General features: G+C 43.3%; 2 protein-coding genes across 4 annotated transcripts; one reads left to right on the top strand and one right to left on the bottom strand.

Annotated features, from left to right (window-relative positions):
• Positions 1-3,647: 3,647 nt before the first annotated feature.
• LOC121548696 (proteasome activator complex subunit 3) lies at positions 3,648-6,973 on the bottom strand. Of its 3 annotated transcripts, none has more exons than XM_041860257.2 (11): positions 6,821-6,973; positions 6,328-6,360; positions 6,145-6,207; positions 5,933-6,040; positions 5,793-5,841; positions 5,403-5,521; positions 5,183-5,251; positions 4,831-4,898; positions 4,696-4,750; positions 4,450-4,536; positions 3,648-4,343 (listed from the first exon to the last, which is right to left on the bottom strand). In XM_041860257.2, exons 1-11 carry the CDS (start codon positions 6,860-6,862, stop codon positions 4,263-4,265), a joined length of 774 nt encoding a protein of 257 aa, XP_041716191.1. In that variant the 5' UTR covers positions 6,863-6,973; the 3' UTR covers positions 3,648-4,262. The 3 variants fall into 3 exon arrangements, with proteins under 3 accessions (XP_041716191.1, XP_041716261.1, XP_041716347.1); XM_041860327.2 differs by having other exon boundaries at positions 5,933-6,010; XM_041860413.2 differs by lacking the exon at positions 6,145-6,207.
• A 62-nt stretch (positions 6,974-7,035) lies between these two features.
• LOC121548609 (next to BRCA1 gene 1 protein) lies at positions 7,036-15,471 on the top strand. The gene is made up of 21 exons (XM_041860156.2): positions 7,036-7,475; positions 7,713-7,775; positions 7,976-7,994; positions 8,182-8,204; positions 8,334-8,522; positions 8,742-8,819; positions 8,931-9,178; positions 9,352-9,471; positions 9,607-9,876; positions 10,181-10,340; positions 10,579-10,827; positions 11,068-11,208; positions 11,366-11,441; positions 11,578-11,688; positions 11,956-12,123; positions 12,326-12,493; positions 12,689-13,238; positions 13,491-13,576; positions 13,904-13,985; positions 14,372-14,471; positions 14,766-15,471. Exons 1-21 carry the CDS (start codon positions 7,374-7,376, stop codon positions 14,943-14,945), a joined length of 3,183 nt encoding a protein of 1,060 aa, XP_041716090.2. The 5' UTR covers positions 7,036-7,373; the 3' UTR covers positions 14,946-15,471.
• The last annotated feature ends 744 nt before the right edge of the window (positions 15,472-16,215 follow it).

Genomic DNA, 16,215 nt, shown 5'->3' with positions numbered 1-16,215 from the left:
ACCTCCACAAGTCTGGTTCATCCTTTGGAGCAATTTCCAAATGCCTGAAGGTACCACGTTCATCTGTACAAACAATAGTACGCAAGTATAAACACCATGGGACCACGCAGCCGTCATACCGCTCAGGAAGGAGACGCGTTCTGTCTCCTAGCGTACTTTGGTGAGAAAAGTGCAAATCAATCCCAGAACAACAGCAAAGGACCCTGTGAAGATGCTGGAGGAAACAGGTACAAAAGTATCTATATCCACAGTAAAACGAGTCCTATATCAACATAACCTGAAAGCCACTGCTCCAAAACCGCCATAAAAAAGCCAGAGTACAGTTTGCAACTGCACATGGGGACAAAGATCGTACTTTTTGGAGAAATGTCCTCTGGTCTGATGAAACAAAAATATAACTGTTTGCCCATAATGACCATTGTTACGTTTGGAGGAAAAAGGGGGTGGCTTGCAAGCCGAAGAACACCATCCCAACCGTGAAGCACGGGGGTGGCAGCATCATGCTGTGGGGGTGCTTTGCTGCAGGAGGGACAGGTGCACTTCACAAAATAGATGGCATCATGAGGAAGGAAAATGATGTGGATATATTGAAGCAACATCTCAAGACATCAGTCAGGAAGTTAAAGCTTGGTTGCAAATGGGTCTTCCAAATGGACAATGACCCCAAGCATACTTCCAAAGTTGTGGCAAAATGGCTTAAGGACAACAAAGTCAAGGTATTGGAGTGGCCATCACAAAGCCCTGACCTCAATCCTATAGAAAATGTGTGGGCAGAACTGAAAAAGCGTGTGCGAGCAAGGAGGCCTACAAACTTGACTCAGTTACACCAGCTCTGTCAGGAGGAATGGGCCAAAATCCACCCAACTTATTGTGGGAAGCTTGTGGAAGGCTACCTGAAATGTTTGACCCATTGTTAAACAATTTAAAGGTTGAGTGGCCAGACGGAAGCCACTCCTCAGTAAAAGGCACATGACAGCCCGCTTGGAGATTGCCAAAAGGCACCTAATGGACTCTCAGACTATGAGAAACAAGATTTTCTGATCTGATGAAACCAAGATTGAACTCTTTGGCCTGAAAGCCAAATGTTACGTCTGGAGGAAACCTGGCACCATCCCTACGGTGAAGCATGGTGGTGGCAGCATCATGCTGTGGGGATGTTTTTCAGCAGCAGGGAGACTAGTCAGGATCGAGGGAAAGATGAAAGGAGCAAAGTACAGAGATACTTAATGAAAACCTGCTCCAGAGCGCTCAGGACCTCAGACTGGGGCGAAGGTTCACCTTCCAACAGGACAACGACCCTAAGCACACAGCCAAGACAGCGCAGGAGTGGCTTCGGGACAAGTCTCTGAATGTCCTTGAGTGGCCCAGCCAGAGCACGGACTTGAACCCGATCGAACATCTCTGGAGAGACCTGTAAACAGCTTTGCAGCAACACTCCCCATCCAACCTGACAGAGCTTGAGAGGATCTGCAGAGAAGAATGGGAGAAACTCCCCAAATGCAGGTGTGCCAAGATTGTAGCATCATACCCAAGAAGACTCGAGTCACTGCCAAAGGTGCTTCACAAAGTACTGAGTAAAGGGTCCGAGACAGGATGCACCTGAGCTCAATTTCGAGTCTCATAGCAAAGGGTCTGAATACTTATGTAAATAAGGTATTTCTGTTTTATTTTTTATATAAACATTTGTAAAAACCTGTTTTCACTTTGTCATTATGCAGTATTGTGTGTAGATTGATGAGGATTTTTGTTTTATTTAATACATTTTAGAATAAGGCTGTAACGTAACAAAATGTGGAAAAAGGGAAGGGATCTGAATACTTTCTGAATGCATTGTATATATATATATATATATATATATATATATATATAAGTGTGTGTGTATAATAATTGGGACCCGTGGTCCGTATTTAGCCTGTTCTGGGTCCAGATCCGGACCATGTTCCACCTATTGTGTGTGACTGTTTTACAGCTTTGTCATTCTATTTTTCATATTTAAAACATCTTATTGTATTCTTTTGTATACACCTAGTTTACAGTACCTAAAATCCTTGAAAGTTTTAAATTCTGGTATTTTACTTAAGTTACCGGTAACATTCCCTCCCTTTGCAACCCTGAGTACACCTAACGTGTGTGTATGTGTGTGTGTGCAAGGGAATGCCACCAGTCTGTGAGGAGAGGGGGGAGTGTTTGTGAAGGGCTGACTTACATTCTGCCGGTGCGTGGACAGAGAGTGACTGAAGGTGTGCCTACTCCACCACCACCAACTCATCCAGAGGTCGCCCCTGTCTGCACATTGAGCCTACGCAAGAACATGTGGACACACACTACAGACTACGTCAGGATAGGACCTGTTGGGCAACACACACACTACATACTAGATGTTCAAAATAGAGTTAAAGGTCTCTATCTCAATATGAAATAATTTCTGGTCAACAATGAAGTACCTTACTGTGATTGTTTTCAATAAAAATGGTAAAAATGAAACAAAAATAGCTTCTTAGCTAAATGTAATTTCTCATGCAAGAATTTTGCTAGGACTGTCTGGGAGTGGTCTGAGAGAGGGCCCTAATTAATTGGAGGAGCCTAATGGGAGGGATGTGTAATCTGAAAACTACCTGTGATTGGCAGAGGAGGGCAAATTATCTTTGTTATTGGTGAATTGTTTGGCTGGGTGCGGTCCAAAAACCCCAACCAGCCAAACAACTGAAATTTCAGGCAGTCTTTTCAAACAGCTCTTACACTAAAAGTGCATTATCATAATTTTCACAATTTCACAGTATTATTCCAACATAGTGTGGAAATATATATGAAACACAGGAAAATCTAGTTTTTGACTGCACTTCCCTTTTAAAATAGGATGACTAAGACCATGAATGTATCATCTATGAACATAATCGTTTGTGATTAAGAACAATTGTTTAATCTCAAACAAATCAAAACAGTATTGTCTGCAAAACCCATCTTGGCAAATGCATGTTTGTCATGTAAACTAATGAGGCACATTTGTACTCCGAGCTGATGCATACAAAGGGACGTTTTCCAATCAAATACGGTCTGTGAAATATAAGGTCATTACCCTGCGAAAGTAACCGCCCCTTTCCGCTTTACTTCCGTATCATGTATCCTAATCTTTTGAATGGGCTTCATACTGTATCATCACATTCGTAAAAACGCGGTCATTTAATATATATTCAATTATATTTGTTTGTGCATGAATTTACTTCTACCAGATAGATGTTTTTGCGCTGAAGACCATTGCGCTACGTTTCTGCACATTTGAATACCATTCAGAAAGCCTACAAAAGTTCAAAAACGACAAGGCTACTTCATTGAAAATGATGTGCCACTTGCATAGCGTATTATGTTAAGTGATCAAGATGCAGTTCATTGGCATCAGATGTGTGATTGACTGTTACACTGCTGGGGAGCTTCTTTGAACATCAGCCTTACATGTACCATTTAGCTCCATCTACTGGGTGACAAAGGCTATGCTAAAACATAGCTCTAAGTCAGTCTATGGTTACGTCAATGGTTTGTGAGCAGATATGAGTGTAATGATGTCTGTATTGCTTGGCGTATCTTACCTCTGAAGAACATCAAGCATGATGAAACAGCAAATAGTGTTTAGAAGTAAAACCATTCCAAAATGTCTTCTAAACAAAACCATTTTATTCAGTGAAATGAGTTGAAGAAACACCTTTCGGAGTTGGCAGCATTAAAATGTCATGTCTCATTATCATTGAACAATCTAAACAATTTTATGGGCATCCTGAAATAATTGTTCTCCTTTGAGTCATAATATCCAGCATAAAGTCAGTCAGCCGTTACCACCATCACAAGAGTAATTGAAAACACAGCCGCTAAAAAGCACTTCTTCAGTGACCTACATAGGACTCGTCTCCCATTGCAGCAATAAAACATTCAATAAAACAGTAGACTAAAAGGACCATTTCAAAAGTTTCACAAAAGACAGTAATATGCATGGACAAAATGGTTTTAATGTACTTTTTTTAAATATTTTTTTTATACATCGCGTTATTTTTCCGGAGCCATCGTTCACGGTTCATCGAGAGACCTCATAACATATTCTTCGAAGGGTTTTAAAACAATGACCATATTTTACAAATCAAACGAAAAGATACCCCGACTATGGTTTCCTGGATTGTACTGATCTGGTAGTGATGGTCTAGCGCTACTCCTTCCGTTACCTCGACAGCTGGGCAGGGAAAGGGAACGGAACGGGAAGGGTGGCTGGGTCAGTCTCAGTACAATGCCTCAGCATTACTGCTCCTAGGCTTCTTGATCTTGTCAATGTTCTTCAAGATCATGTCGTGTAACGTTACCTGTAACAGAGCAGAGTTCAGGATTAAAAACACAATGTGTTATCTTGTGGGTAGAAATGGATGGTGAGGAAAACTATTCCAGTGTATAACAGGACATTTCACTCACGTATTGATTTCTCAGCTCTGAAACTATGACCTTGAGGCTGATGTATTTCTTCTCATCAATCTCCGTCACAGTGCGCCGGTAGTCCTCCTGTTTAGAGAAAGAGAAACATAAGGTAAATAGTAATGTAGGTGAAGGTAAATAATGCATACTAGGGTTGGACAATTTCCAAAATGTTCATAATGCCGCTTTGCCCTCAGTAAATGCACACAGTGTAGCGACAGGTCTGCAGTTAGCAATCACACTTACCACATGTGGGTATTTTGCTATTTTGGACACCAGCTTTGCTCTTGTGATGTAGTATCTATGGGCAGATAGGATATAAGATGGTTATATAGCCTACCACAGTAAGACTGAGTGTAAAGACTGGGTTGAGGTTAGTACCCAGATATCTGGTCGAGGTACGATGCTGCTTCCCCCTCCACTGTTCGGAGTTCAGCTACTGTCTCCTCCTGCAGACACCAAATCAGTGGTCGAGCCATGGTTCAATGTAGCTATACACTTAGATGAGACCTTAGGTACAGACAGCAATACAAATGGTGCACCTTTTAATACATATAGACTCTAGTAGTTGAAATGCATTGCAGTTGTGTGTCCTGAGGTACTATGCTGACTGCTCCTGTATGTATTATTTTGTAAATGTATTGTGTTAATAGTTCAATAAAGTTTACTGCAACGTAATGGCCGCCTACTCGTCTTCTTTCTCCTTTTAATAAATACAAAGTAAACGTAGCACCTGAATTGAAACCCCAAAGTTGTTGCCATCTTCTATTCTTGGGATAAGCAACTGAACCCACATTTTGACCTGAAGAACAAGACAGACAGATTATTAGGGACTACAGATAATGGGTGATATGTCCTTACCTAAGCTTATGGTATAGATTAAGGCAAATTATTATGGAAGAGACTGTGTGGGATAGATTATGGAAGTGACTGTGTGGGAAAACGCTATGTACCGTGTTACATTTCTCTATGAGTGTCCTGATCTCTGGCTTGACCTTCTCGATCAGGTCCACCAGCTTGGCGTTACTCTTCATCATCCCACCAGGCATGACAAAGACCTTGGTGCCAGCCACTGTAGGAGGGGAGAGAACATTATTCCCTTGTGGCTCAGTTGGTAGAGCATGGCACTTACAACACCAGGGTTATGGGTTCAATTCCCACGGGGGACCAGTATGAAAAAGTATGCACTCACTACTGTAAGTCGCTCTGGATAAGAGCGTCTGCTAAATGACTACAATGTAACTGTAAGATGAACATACCTCTTACCACTGTGGGCTTGACCATAAGTAAACACCAGAAAAAACAGAAGAAAATACTCAAAATATGCATGTAGTATTACTCACCTTTGTCCTCCCCAGTACAATCTTCCATTATCCTCTTTTTGGCATTTTGCTGCGAAGAGGATATCAATTTGTTTACATCTGTTACAATTACAGATGGCATTTGGTCATCACAGTGTGTTTAATTCCATTCCAAGTCTCACCGCTTCAAGTCCGTCGTGGAGATGGTTTGAGAGTAGAATGGGGTCTGGCACTGTCAAGTTGATTTCTGAGTGTATCTCCTTAAGTTCACAGATGTTTAAAATGGGATCCTGAAAAAGATGGGCCACAACACATGCACAACACATGCACTCTAAAGGAAAGTTGGAGGACATTTTACTAATCATTTACATTTTGATTACATAAATAAGTTTACCTTGAGGAAATTGTCAAGTTCCAATAACTTATTTGGGAAAAAACTTGCAACTAGGTTCTCCGCCTGTGAAACAAGGAGTTTATTTGGAAAATGACATTCAGATCTACCTATAGGTAGCTAGCTACAATATCTTGATACTTTTGACCCCCACTGAATACAGTGAACAACTGAAAGGAAACTCACCTCCCCAGTAATTCGTTCTCTGAAAGCATCGACCTGTACAAAAACAACAACTGTCATATCACAGGCAAGTAAATAAATGTTCAATAATCGGCAGGCATGTTTGAATACAACATGTAATTAGGATTCGATTAGGATACTGTCTGCAAGATGATGCTAATCATCAGTCAACGTCAATTCAATATGCTAGCTGGCTACGTCTAAAAATGGTGCTGAATTGAGTTACCGGTACCTTGACACCGTTAGCTAACTAACTAACTACCAATACTCGCCCTTTATGAAACATGCGGCACAAGCAACAATAACCCTTTTATTATGGAAATACACCTGTTGTTAGACAGTTTGCCTTGTCCGTTATGACAGGCGCGGGAAGATAAAGCAAGTTAGCTTTAGCACTTTGCCTCACTGACTAATAATTGCTTGCTAGCTAGCTCTAACATTACAAGCAACTTCACCCAAGATTTCGAATGACATGTGGACGTAAATTATGTTTTACCTTAGTGTTAAGCTCATTGTCCACCTTGAGGAGTGAATGCATCTTCTTTAACCACAAATGGAGGAAATACGATTGTCCTCACTGCATTCAATTTGGGGCTAAACGTGCGGCTAACCCACTCCTGTCAGCCACACTTGTGTTCTTAAAAATGACGTATTCAACATTGAGACAACATGACAAACGAACACGCATGCGCAGTAATGGTGCTTTCATGACAAATTGGAACTCGGAAAAAAATAACGTCAAATCATGACATCGGCGATCTTCAGGTCGGAAAGTCGGAGTTCTAGAAAGATACACGAGTTTTCCATTTGGAATTCTGAGTTGGATGACGCTTCAAAACACATTTTCCAAGTTTCCAGTTGTCTTGAACACACTGAAGTCGGAGAGATTTCCGAGTTCCCAGTTGTTTTGAACGCGGCATAATTATGCACTGAACGCGCCATCGTATTTTTCAGCTGACGATGTAAACAAGATCATTGGCGAATGCAAGAACTCGATTTGTCCACAATACTCATACATGATTCTCCTTATTTAATCACAAAAAGCAGCCATGGGGCTACCTGTTACGATTAAAGTGAATTTCAGGGGGAATGTAAAGAGATTTGTGGCTCCAGATTTGGACAAATCGGAATTGGAGTCGGTGGAAGCCTGGGTAAGTAGCTAACGTTAGCTATCTAACGCTGGCGCAGTTTAGCTAGACAAGTTAGCTGCATTCTTCGAGACTAGTAGGCCTAGCCATGGCCTAGTTACCACAAACGTTGGACCACAATAAGGACATTTGTCTGCAAATTATCTTTCTACCAACAAATTCTAGTATTATTATATGTGATGTGATCCAGTTATGCTGATCCTGAATCATCATGCTATGCTCTTTGAATTATTTCTGCAGATAAAAGCATCATTTGGCATAAGCCATTTCCAAGTGAAATATTTTGATGAGGACAATGAGGAGGTGAGTTCAAAAGTATTGTGTTCTATTGTGTATTATTTCTAATGCAGGACAAAGTCCTCACTTTGCTCGATCATTCACATGGTTCCAACATTTCTGATGTACAACAACAATGGTATGGGACGAGGGATACATTAGCTGATTTCAAAGTATGTTTTTTCAGAAGGCATTCTGTAACACTAATCACTATCTCTTTGTTTCAGGTTTCCATTAACAGTCAAGGTATGGAAATTAAGTGATATCTTAATCTAGGGGCAACATTATTCTCAGCTAAATCACAATGATATGCCATTACATTTCTCCATCTTTAATGTGGTGGTTATTAGTTAAAGCTTTCCCGATCATAATTGAGAGGTCACACCAACACAAATGTGTTCTCTGATCTTATTTGTTCATCTATATTTTTCAGAGGAATATGAGGAGGCGGTGAAGGTATTCAAACTTACATGTTTTTTCATATATTTCAAAGGCTAAAAAAACATTATATGAACTAGTTCTTCCAGTCTGTAAAATGCTGTTTGGAATTACTGAACGTGCCATTGGTATGTGCTATTTCGCCAGAGTGCAGAGAAGCAGGGGAACCAGTTGCACATTAACGTTTACAAGACAAAGCAGGGTCAGGCTGGCACTGGGCTGGTCAAGGCCCAAGATGTGAAGGAGTTGAAGGGTGACCTCCGGCCAGCCCCTCCATACCCCTCCAGGGTCAAGACAGTGGACAAAGGCACACAGGTCACCCCTGAGCGAGATGTTGTAAGATCACCACACACAGCTTTCAATGTTGATGCAATGTTGTCTGAATGTAAGAAAAGTTATATACTTGTCAGGATGGTATAGTTTTGCATGAGCGATACATTCGCTGACTTCAGGAAAGGTTGTGAAAATGTAATAATAAAACACACACTATTTGGTTTCATAGTATGACTTTGACAAATCATAAATGAGTTTAGTGTCAATCATTTGATTTTATAGGTGGTTGTGAAGGACAACAAATTGACTAAGCCAGAGGATAAGCCTCCCCCAGCTTGGTTCAGGTCTTACATGGAAAAAGTAAGTCCATATTGAAATTATATATATTTCAGTATAATAAACCAAAAAATCTACTTATTTATTTATTTATTTATTTAAGAATCCATTTTAACGGGATCCCTCTCCTTTCAGTTCAAGGATGAGGTGGTAAAGGAAGTAGTGGAGAGGATGTGTAACGACTTCTCTGGCCAGTGCTGCACCCACAAGGCTCCTGACCCTGATGGACTCCTCGAGGCCCTTGGAGCTGTGGGTGGAGTCAATGTCAAGGGGCCAAAGATCAGCTCCTCCTCCACTGGGCCCCCCGCCTACACCTCATTGGGCTACACTCCTGACTGCAGCAAATGCAAGAGACCAGCCTCCGATGGAGCGTATCAGTGCAGGTAGACCCATCACAACAATAATAGATCGATATTATTATGTTATTAATGAGCTCATGAGTTGAAATAAAAGGAAAATGTTTATTTTGCTGATTTCTCATGAAATATGTCACTTTCAATTAGTAATATAAATAACGTTGTCCTTACCTCCTTTCTGGTGTCCTGTTTTTCTCCAGTGTGTGTCCATCCTGCATCTTATGTGAGCTGTGTCGACACAGCCACGACCCCAGCCACAACCTGGTGAGAACCAAGACACCCCTCTCCATCCCTGAGCATGGGATGTTAGGAGAATTAAGGTTAGCCTGCTGAATGTAGAAGCCTGCCTTTACTGTGTTACTCTACTTATCTTGCTTTCTTGTAATGTCAGGAGATGTTCAACTTTCACACCTCCCACTGTATTTTTAAAACTTCTGTATTTTGTTTGTACCCAGGTTCCCAAGGCGAGGAGACAGGACGGTGCGCAAGGCTGAGCGTCAGCGCCTCAAAGCTGAGAGGAGGCAGCTCAAGGCCGAGGTGAAGGAAATCAAGAAGAAGCTGAGGCTGGAAAAGAGGGGCCTGCAATGGAGCGGCCCTGCCAATACCTTCGCCAGATCCATCATGGCCGCCACCCAGGCTCCAGCCCTGGCCCCTGCTCCTGCTGCTACTCAGGCCCCAGAACCATCCCCAGGTCCTGCCCCAGACCCCCAGGCCTCCAGTCCAGAGTAAGCGCCACCCTTGGAGGGCGTCAGAGTGCTGGCTGTCTCTAGGCCCAGCATGGAGCAAAAATCAAATATTTTCTCAAGAAATAGGCCATCTTTGTAATAGTTGTATTAGAGTTTATCGCTGGTGGATGATGGAACTACCTCACGTGTGAAACTGCTGCTGCTGCTTCATAGATTTCTAAACAAAAAATAGCTTTGAGTTGCAAAAAGGATCCTGCTGCTTTTATGATTCATAGAAAAAAAAGAGAGATGGGTCTGAAGCCAGGGCTGTTTTCAACAATGCTCTGTACACTTGAAACACTAGGGGTCCCGAGGTCTCCCACACCACCTTGGTGCCCACTATGGCTGCCTTGTTTCTGGATGAAAACCTGCCCGATGGGACCCGCCTAGAGCCCGGCACCAAGTTCATCAAGTACTGGAAGATGAGGAACTCGGGCACCATCAACTGGACCTCAGAGACCAAGGTACGCCCCCAAGAGGACCGATTTCAGTCCCTAACCTGCATACTAGAACAATCTCAATCCCTAACCCGAATACTAGAACTAACTACACCTAATTGTAACTATTGATTACATATAATTAGTACTTACCCTGTCTGTTAAGTTCTCTGTTGAAGTGTTTGTGTCTGGGTCCTTGTGTTTGTGTCAATGTATTTGTGTCTTCTTTGCATGTCTGTGTCTTTGTGTGTGTGTCTGTCCCTAGCTGAAGTTCATGTGGGGTAACCTGGCCCTGGCGTCGGAAGAAAAGCGCGAGGTGGCCGTGCCCCTGCTGCAGCCGGGCCAGGTGGGCGTGGTCAGTGTGGCCTTCATTGCCCCGGTGATGGAGGGCCCCTACACCTCCCACTGGCGCCTGGCGCACTGCGGAGACCAGTTTGGCCCCCGCGTGTGGTGCAGCATCGTGGTGGCCCCCAGCACCAGCCGAAACACCAACTGTCCTCAGAGCAAACGCCTGGCAAGTCAACCAGCTCTGTCCCATTCACATTTGTTTAGCCAAGATACACACTAGTACAGGGCCAGATCTACTAAGAAAATTTGACATCAGGTACAAAGCCATAATATTTAGCTAATTCAGACCCTGATACAGGGCTGGATTTTCTAAGCATCAGGTAAACGTTACAGGAATAAAACATCAAAATCCAGCCTATTTCCACCATTATATCATGTGATGACGTTCTCCTCCACGGTGCTTCAGAAGGAGGAGCCCAGCCCCAGGCCTGTGGTTGTGGAGAAGGTAGAGGGGAGGTCCAGCTCCAGGGACAGTGGTCTGGCCATGTCTGTAGACGACTGCCACATAGACTACTACTTCCACTCTGTAGACCTGCTCACTGCACAGGTGAGGAAAGACTAAGGTCCGGGCAAGTCAAGGCATGTTGGCTTTGCCACAAAGGTAGACTGTAGTATGACATCACCATACACCACAGGGCAACTTCCTGCTTTATTCAATGACTGAACAATATTTGTATTTTTTGTTTTTGTGTGTGTTTCTTTAGGATCTGTTGTCCTTTGAATTGCTGGATATGAACATTGTACAAGAGTTGGAGAAAGTTCCAAACAACACTCCAGTCGGTAAGAAATTATATGATACCACCACAATGCATGGCAAGATATTTCTGTGGGGCTTTTTTCAGATCTTCAGAGAATTTCAAGACATAATGCTTGTGTGTTGATGACTGAGATGAGTTCGTTTTTGTTCCATTGGTAGATCTGACCCCCTGTATGTCCCCTCTGCCCCACGACGGCCCTCTACTGGAGAACCCAGGCCCTGCTCTGATCAACAACAACCCTGAGATGAACAGAGTAAACAACCTGCTAGGTAAGACAGAGGGCAGAGGCCAATGTCGTGGTCCTTCAATTAACTAATTTATCCAGTAAATAAAAGACAAGTCTATATCAAATTGTGAGTTTTGTTGATTATGATTGACAACTATGGATTTAAGAATATAGGCTAGACCTGAGGCTTTATGTTAACTAAGGGGCGTGTCAGCTTGAGTAGAATAAGATGAGAAAAAAAGTTTTGATCACAGTGATGACCCCATACCAGACACAGCCCTAATCTTTGTATTGTGTGTGTTGTGGTCAGGTGTGAAGAGGGAGAACTCGGACCCCCTTGGCCACGAGGATGGGGACGAGGGGGACATCAGCGGGTCCCAGTTTGTGTGTGAGACTGTGATCCGCTCCCTCGCCCTGGAGGAGGCTCCCGACCACAAGCCCCCGCGCAGACATCAACCTAGTTACTGCAAGCCCAAAGGTGAGGCGGCCATCTTGTTTAGTTGAATTTCCCAACAAAATGGGAAAGCATGACTGAATGACCATGATATGAGACTCAGTTGAATGATAAAGTATGGCTCTTCTGTCCACACACTAGCTGTGGTCTTGGTCTTGTTATCTGACTGTGCAAATGGGGGAAGTTAAAAATGAAAGTAACACCCGTTTTTGTTTTGTGTTTGAAGCACTCCCAGCTGAAGCCCTGGGCCCTGTCTTTGACTATGAGAGGAAAGTACTTGACACTGCAGTAAGAGTGGCAGGACCAGATGTGCTGATGATGGGGGTTATGAGAGGTCAAGGTTCACCTCCAGGCCTTCCCCAGATCACACTGTCAGAGGAGGAGACCGTCACAGGTAAGAAACAACTCTCAATGCAGTCAGTCTGCTTCTGTTTACACTCAGTAACTAGTAGTAACTCTCAAGTCAAAATGCACCAATTAAATGTTCTCACCTTTTACACATTGGCAATTGTAAATTATCACCAGACATAATCAGAATTTGTTTTGGGGTTAATGTATATCATTTTTTTCCTCATTGCATTGTCCTCAGAGGTTGAAAACGTGTACATGGAACTGCATGCACTGAAGGAGGAGGACAAGGAAGACAACAAAGCAGGAAATGATGTGAACGAAGAGAAAGAGGAGGATGAAAAGAGTGACAGCTACGATGAGATTGAAGAGGAGGAGGAGGAGGAGGAGGAAGATGAGACGGTAGACTGGGACGAGGTGAGCAGCCAGATCTCCACCTTGTCCTCGTCCTCCTGCGAGGACTACGTCATCGTCCTGCCCGACTGCTTCGACACCAGTCGGCCGCTGGGCGAGTCCATGTACAGCTCCGCCCTCTCGGAGCCTGTCACTACTGCAGCCGCGGAGCAGGAGGAGGAGTCGGACTCGGAGCGTGAGGAACTGGACAGAGCCACCCCAGAGGGGGAGAGGCAAGAAGGGGCCGGGGCTGCAGCCACAGTCACGGAGGCCCCAATCCACAGCAGTGTCAATCAGATGCTGTGTGCCTCCCAGACACTGGACGCCGTGCCCCTCACCCCCGTGGTGGTGCCCCCGCCCGTCCCTCTCCTGCCCCCACAGGCCCTGTACACACACAGGTGAGAGGGCTCTCTGATGCAACAGTAGTCTATTAGCAATGATATTACAGGGCCCAACACACAGAGGTGAACAGGGGACAATGATATTACGATAGATGATAGGTTACAGTTCTATCACGTTTGCAATGTGTTTTATTTTGAAGTGAAGTGTGCAAATTGTTCAGTATCTAATCTAGTATGTCTATTGGAATTATACTGTTGTCAACTCTTCCTTCTCTTCGATTAGTATGATGTTTTTGTTCTGTTTCCCAGGTCTGAAGCGGTCCATGTTGCAGAGCCAACGAGTCAACAAGTGTCTGGACCAGTAGAACCATGCCAACCAGCGGTCCATTTAAATGGTGAGTGTTAGACAAGGCAGGCTGGGAAGTGTCTGCAAAATACAGCCTTTTCCCTGCATTAAGCAGACGCAACATGTTTTGGAAGCTCTGATCACACAAAGGACAAATTTGACTTGCATGACTCTTGTTAGCTTTTAAGCTAGTCTTGTGGACCACTTTACCATCTGTGGCCACTGGCCAGAAAGGAAACATGTGTGTGTCTCTTTGGAGAGAGGGGAACTAGATGTTATTTCAAGACTTCTTACATCAGCAAAACATATGTCTGTGTTCTGTGTAGTTCTCTCATCCAGATAGTGTTCTCTCTTTTTTTCCCCATCTATATTTCAGTATCTAGTCAAACCCGACTGGTAGGCTCAGCCAGTGTCTTGGAGACGCACAACTCCAGACCCCGCAGCTCCCTGCACCGAAGGTGAAACACCTTCCTACACAATATTAAGCCTAGTTTAGTTTTAGAAGTAATCTACACGTCTATTGCTGTAAAAAAAATAAAAATCCTCATTTGTGCTAGATGGGACACTTGCTTTTCTACCAAGAAATTAGTATTTGAAAGCAAAGTTTTAAAATCTACTGGTCATTCATTGGTAATAGGCCCTACAGTATGATAAAACTGTAAATGACAAAACTGCTATAAATAGAAGATATTTGAATACCTTTTTGGAGTGATCTCATTGATGATATAACACTGTGATATAACAACTCCTGTTGATACACGGTCTTGTGAATGCAAACCTCTGGCCCTGGAACAGATTGTTCCCCATAAGTATAGTGGCTGAGCACATCCTTCCTGTTCAATAGGGGCCAAGGCGGTATCACAGAGGGACTTGTCAAGGGGGCTCTGTCAGTGGCAGCGTCCGCCTACAAGGCTCTCTTCACTGGACAGAGCTGCTCCACACAGGTAGGTCCCACATACAGCACAATCAACCACCTCGTCACACACTGCCATGAGATAAACTTGACTCAACTTTGAATATGCTGTATGATAAATGGTTATAATATCATGAAGTGATTATTACATACAATTGTGATAAGTTATTTATCCATTTTGAAGCGTCTTTACATTTGGCTCAAAAGACAAAAGTGATGCATGTCTTCTTGACTTACAGCATTACTGTATAACTCCTGTGCACTTTAACATGACAAACCAGAACTAACCTTTGACCTGGCTTCCCCATCCCCTTCACCCCTGCAGCGTGGTGTGGACCCGGCCAGCCAGGACGCCTCCATGATGGCTGTACTACTGGAGATGGGCTTTGGGGACCAGCGGCTCAATCAGCGGCTGCTGAGGAAGCACAAACACAACCTGCTGCACACTGTCAACGAGCTGGTTGCCAAGGCCGACAACGAATGGGGCACCGCCACACGCTACTGATGGGCCAGTTGGCAAATAAGCCGGGCCCCTACGCAACCCCTGACCTCTGTGACACCCAATGAGAGAGATGGGGTTTTCAGTATGGAACTGATGTCACAGACATGTCAGGTTAGCATGTTGGAAATGTCAGTTTCCTAGTTCCGACTAGCATGTGACTGCGGCATATTGACAGTGCTATGGTAGGTTGTCTGTCCAAAGAGAATGGAGGTTGTTGGTATTGAATGTAACCAGAATTAAAAGTCCACTTTTCTCCTTCGCAGATGGTATTGGGACTACTCTTGTCGTTTTGAAGGATTTACAGGGTTGATTCACAGGGGAATTCAATTACATAGGAATGCTAAGGAACGGAGATGTCAGATTCCTTTCGATTTCTGTTAGCTATAGTAGTTAATCGGCCTGAACATTGCAATCTTGTATGTATCAAAAGTACTGTTATTTTAGATGTTACGCAACAAGCAACAATTGACCTGTGGATTGTGTAAGGAACAGGCACTGCAGATTAAGGAAATAAAATGTTTATTTTTAAGAGACGCCTGCATGTCAGGTTTAAGCATATATTAGTCATATAGTTGTTGTACCATAGGAGTCACAGCTATAAATGTTGGCTCTTTGTCACACATGTCCTCAAGTTCATACTTTCACACTGTAAGAATCATCCTCATTCATATATTTACATCATATAACACTACGTATATCATTTTTTTTACATTTTAGTCATTTAGCAGACGCTCTTATTCAGAGCGACTTACAGTTAGTGAGTGCATACATTTTTCATATCCAACCATAACATCTACAGTACCAGTCAAAGGTTTGGACACACCTACTCATTCAAGGGTTTTTATTTATTTTTAATATTTTCTACATTGTAGATTAATAGTGAAGACATCAAAACTATGAAATCAAAATATATTTTATATTTGAGGTTCTTCAAAGTAGCCACCCTTTGCCTTGATGACAGCTTTGCACACTCTTGGCATTCTCTCAACCAGCTTCACCTGGAATGCTTTTCCAACAGTCTTGGAGTTCCCACATATGCTGAGCACTTGTTGGCTGCTTTTCCTTCACTCTGCAATCCAACTCATCCCAAACCATCTCAATTTGGTTGAAGTCGGGTGATTGTGGAGGCCAGGTCATCTGATGCAGCACTCCATCACTCTCTTTCTTGGTCAAATAGTGCTTACACAGCCTGGAGGTGTGTTGGGTCATTGTCCTGTTGAAAAACAAATTATAGTCCCGCTAAGCACAAACCAGATGGGATGGCGTATCGCTG

The sequence above is a fragment of the Coregonus clupeaformis genome, chromosome 1, assembly GCF_020615455.1.
Source record: "Coregonus clupeaformis isolate EN_2021a chromosome 1, ASM2061545v1, whole genome shotgun sequence".
In the NCBI taxonomy this organism is placed as follows: domain Eukaryota; kingdom Metazoa; phylum Chordata; class Actinopteri; order Salmoniformes; family Salmonidae; genus Coregonus; species Coregonus clupeaformis.
Note: the sequence above shows the minus strand (reverse complement) of the source record. Positions and strands in the feature narration are given on the sequence as shown.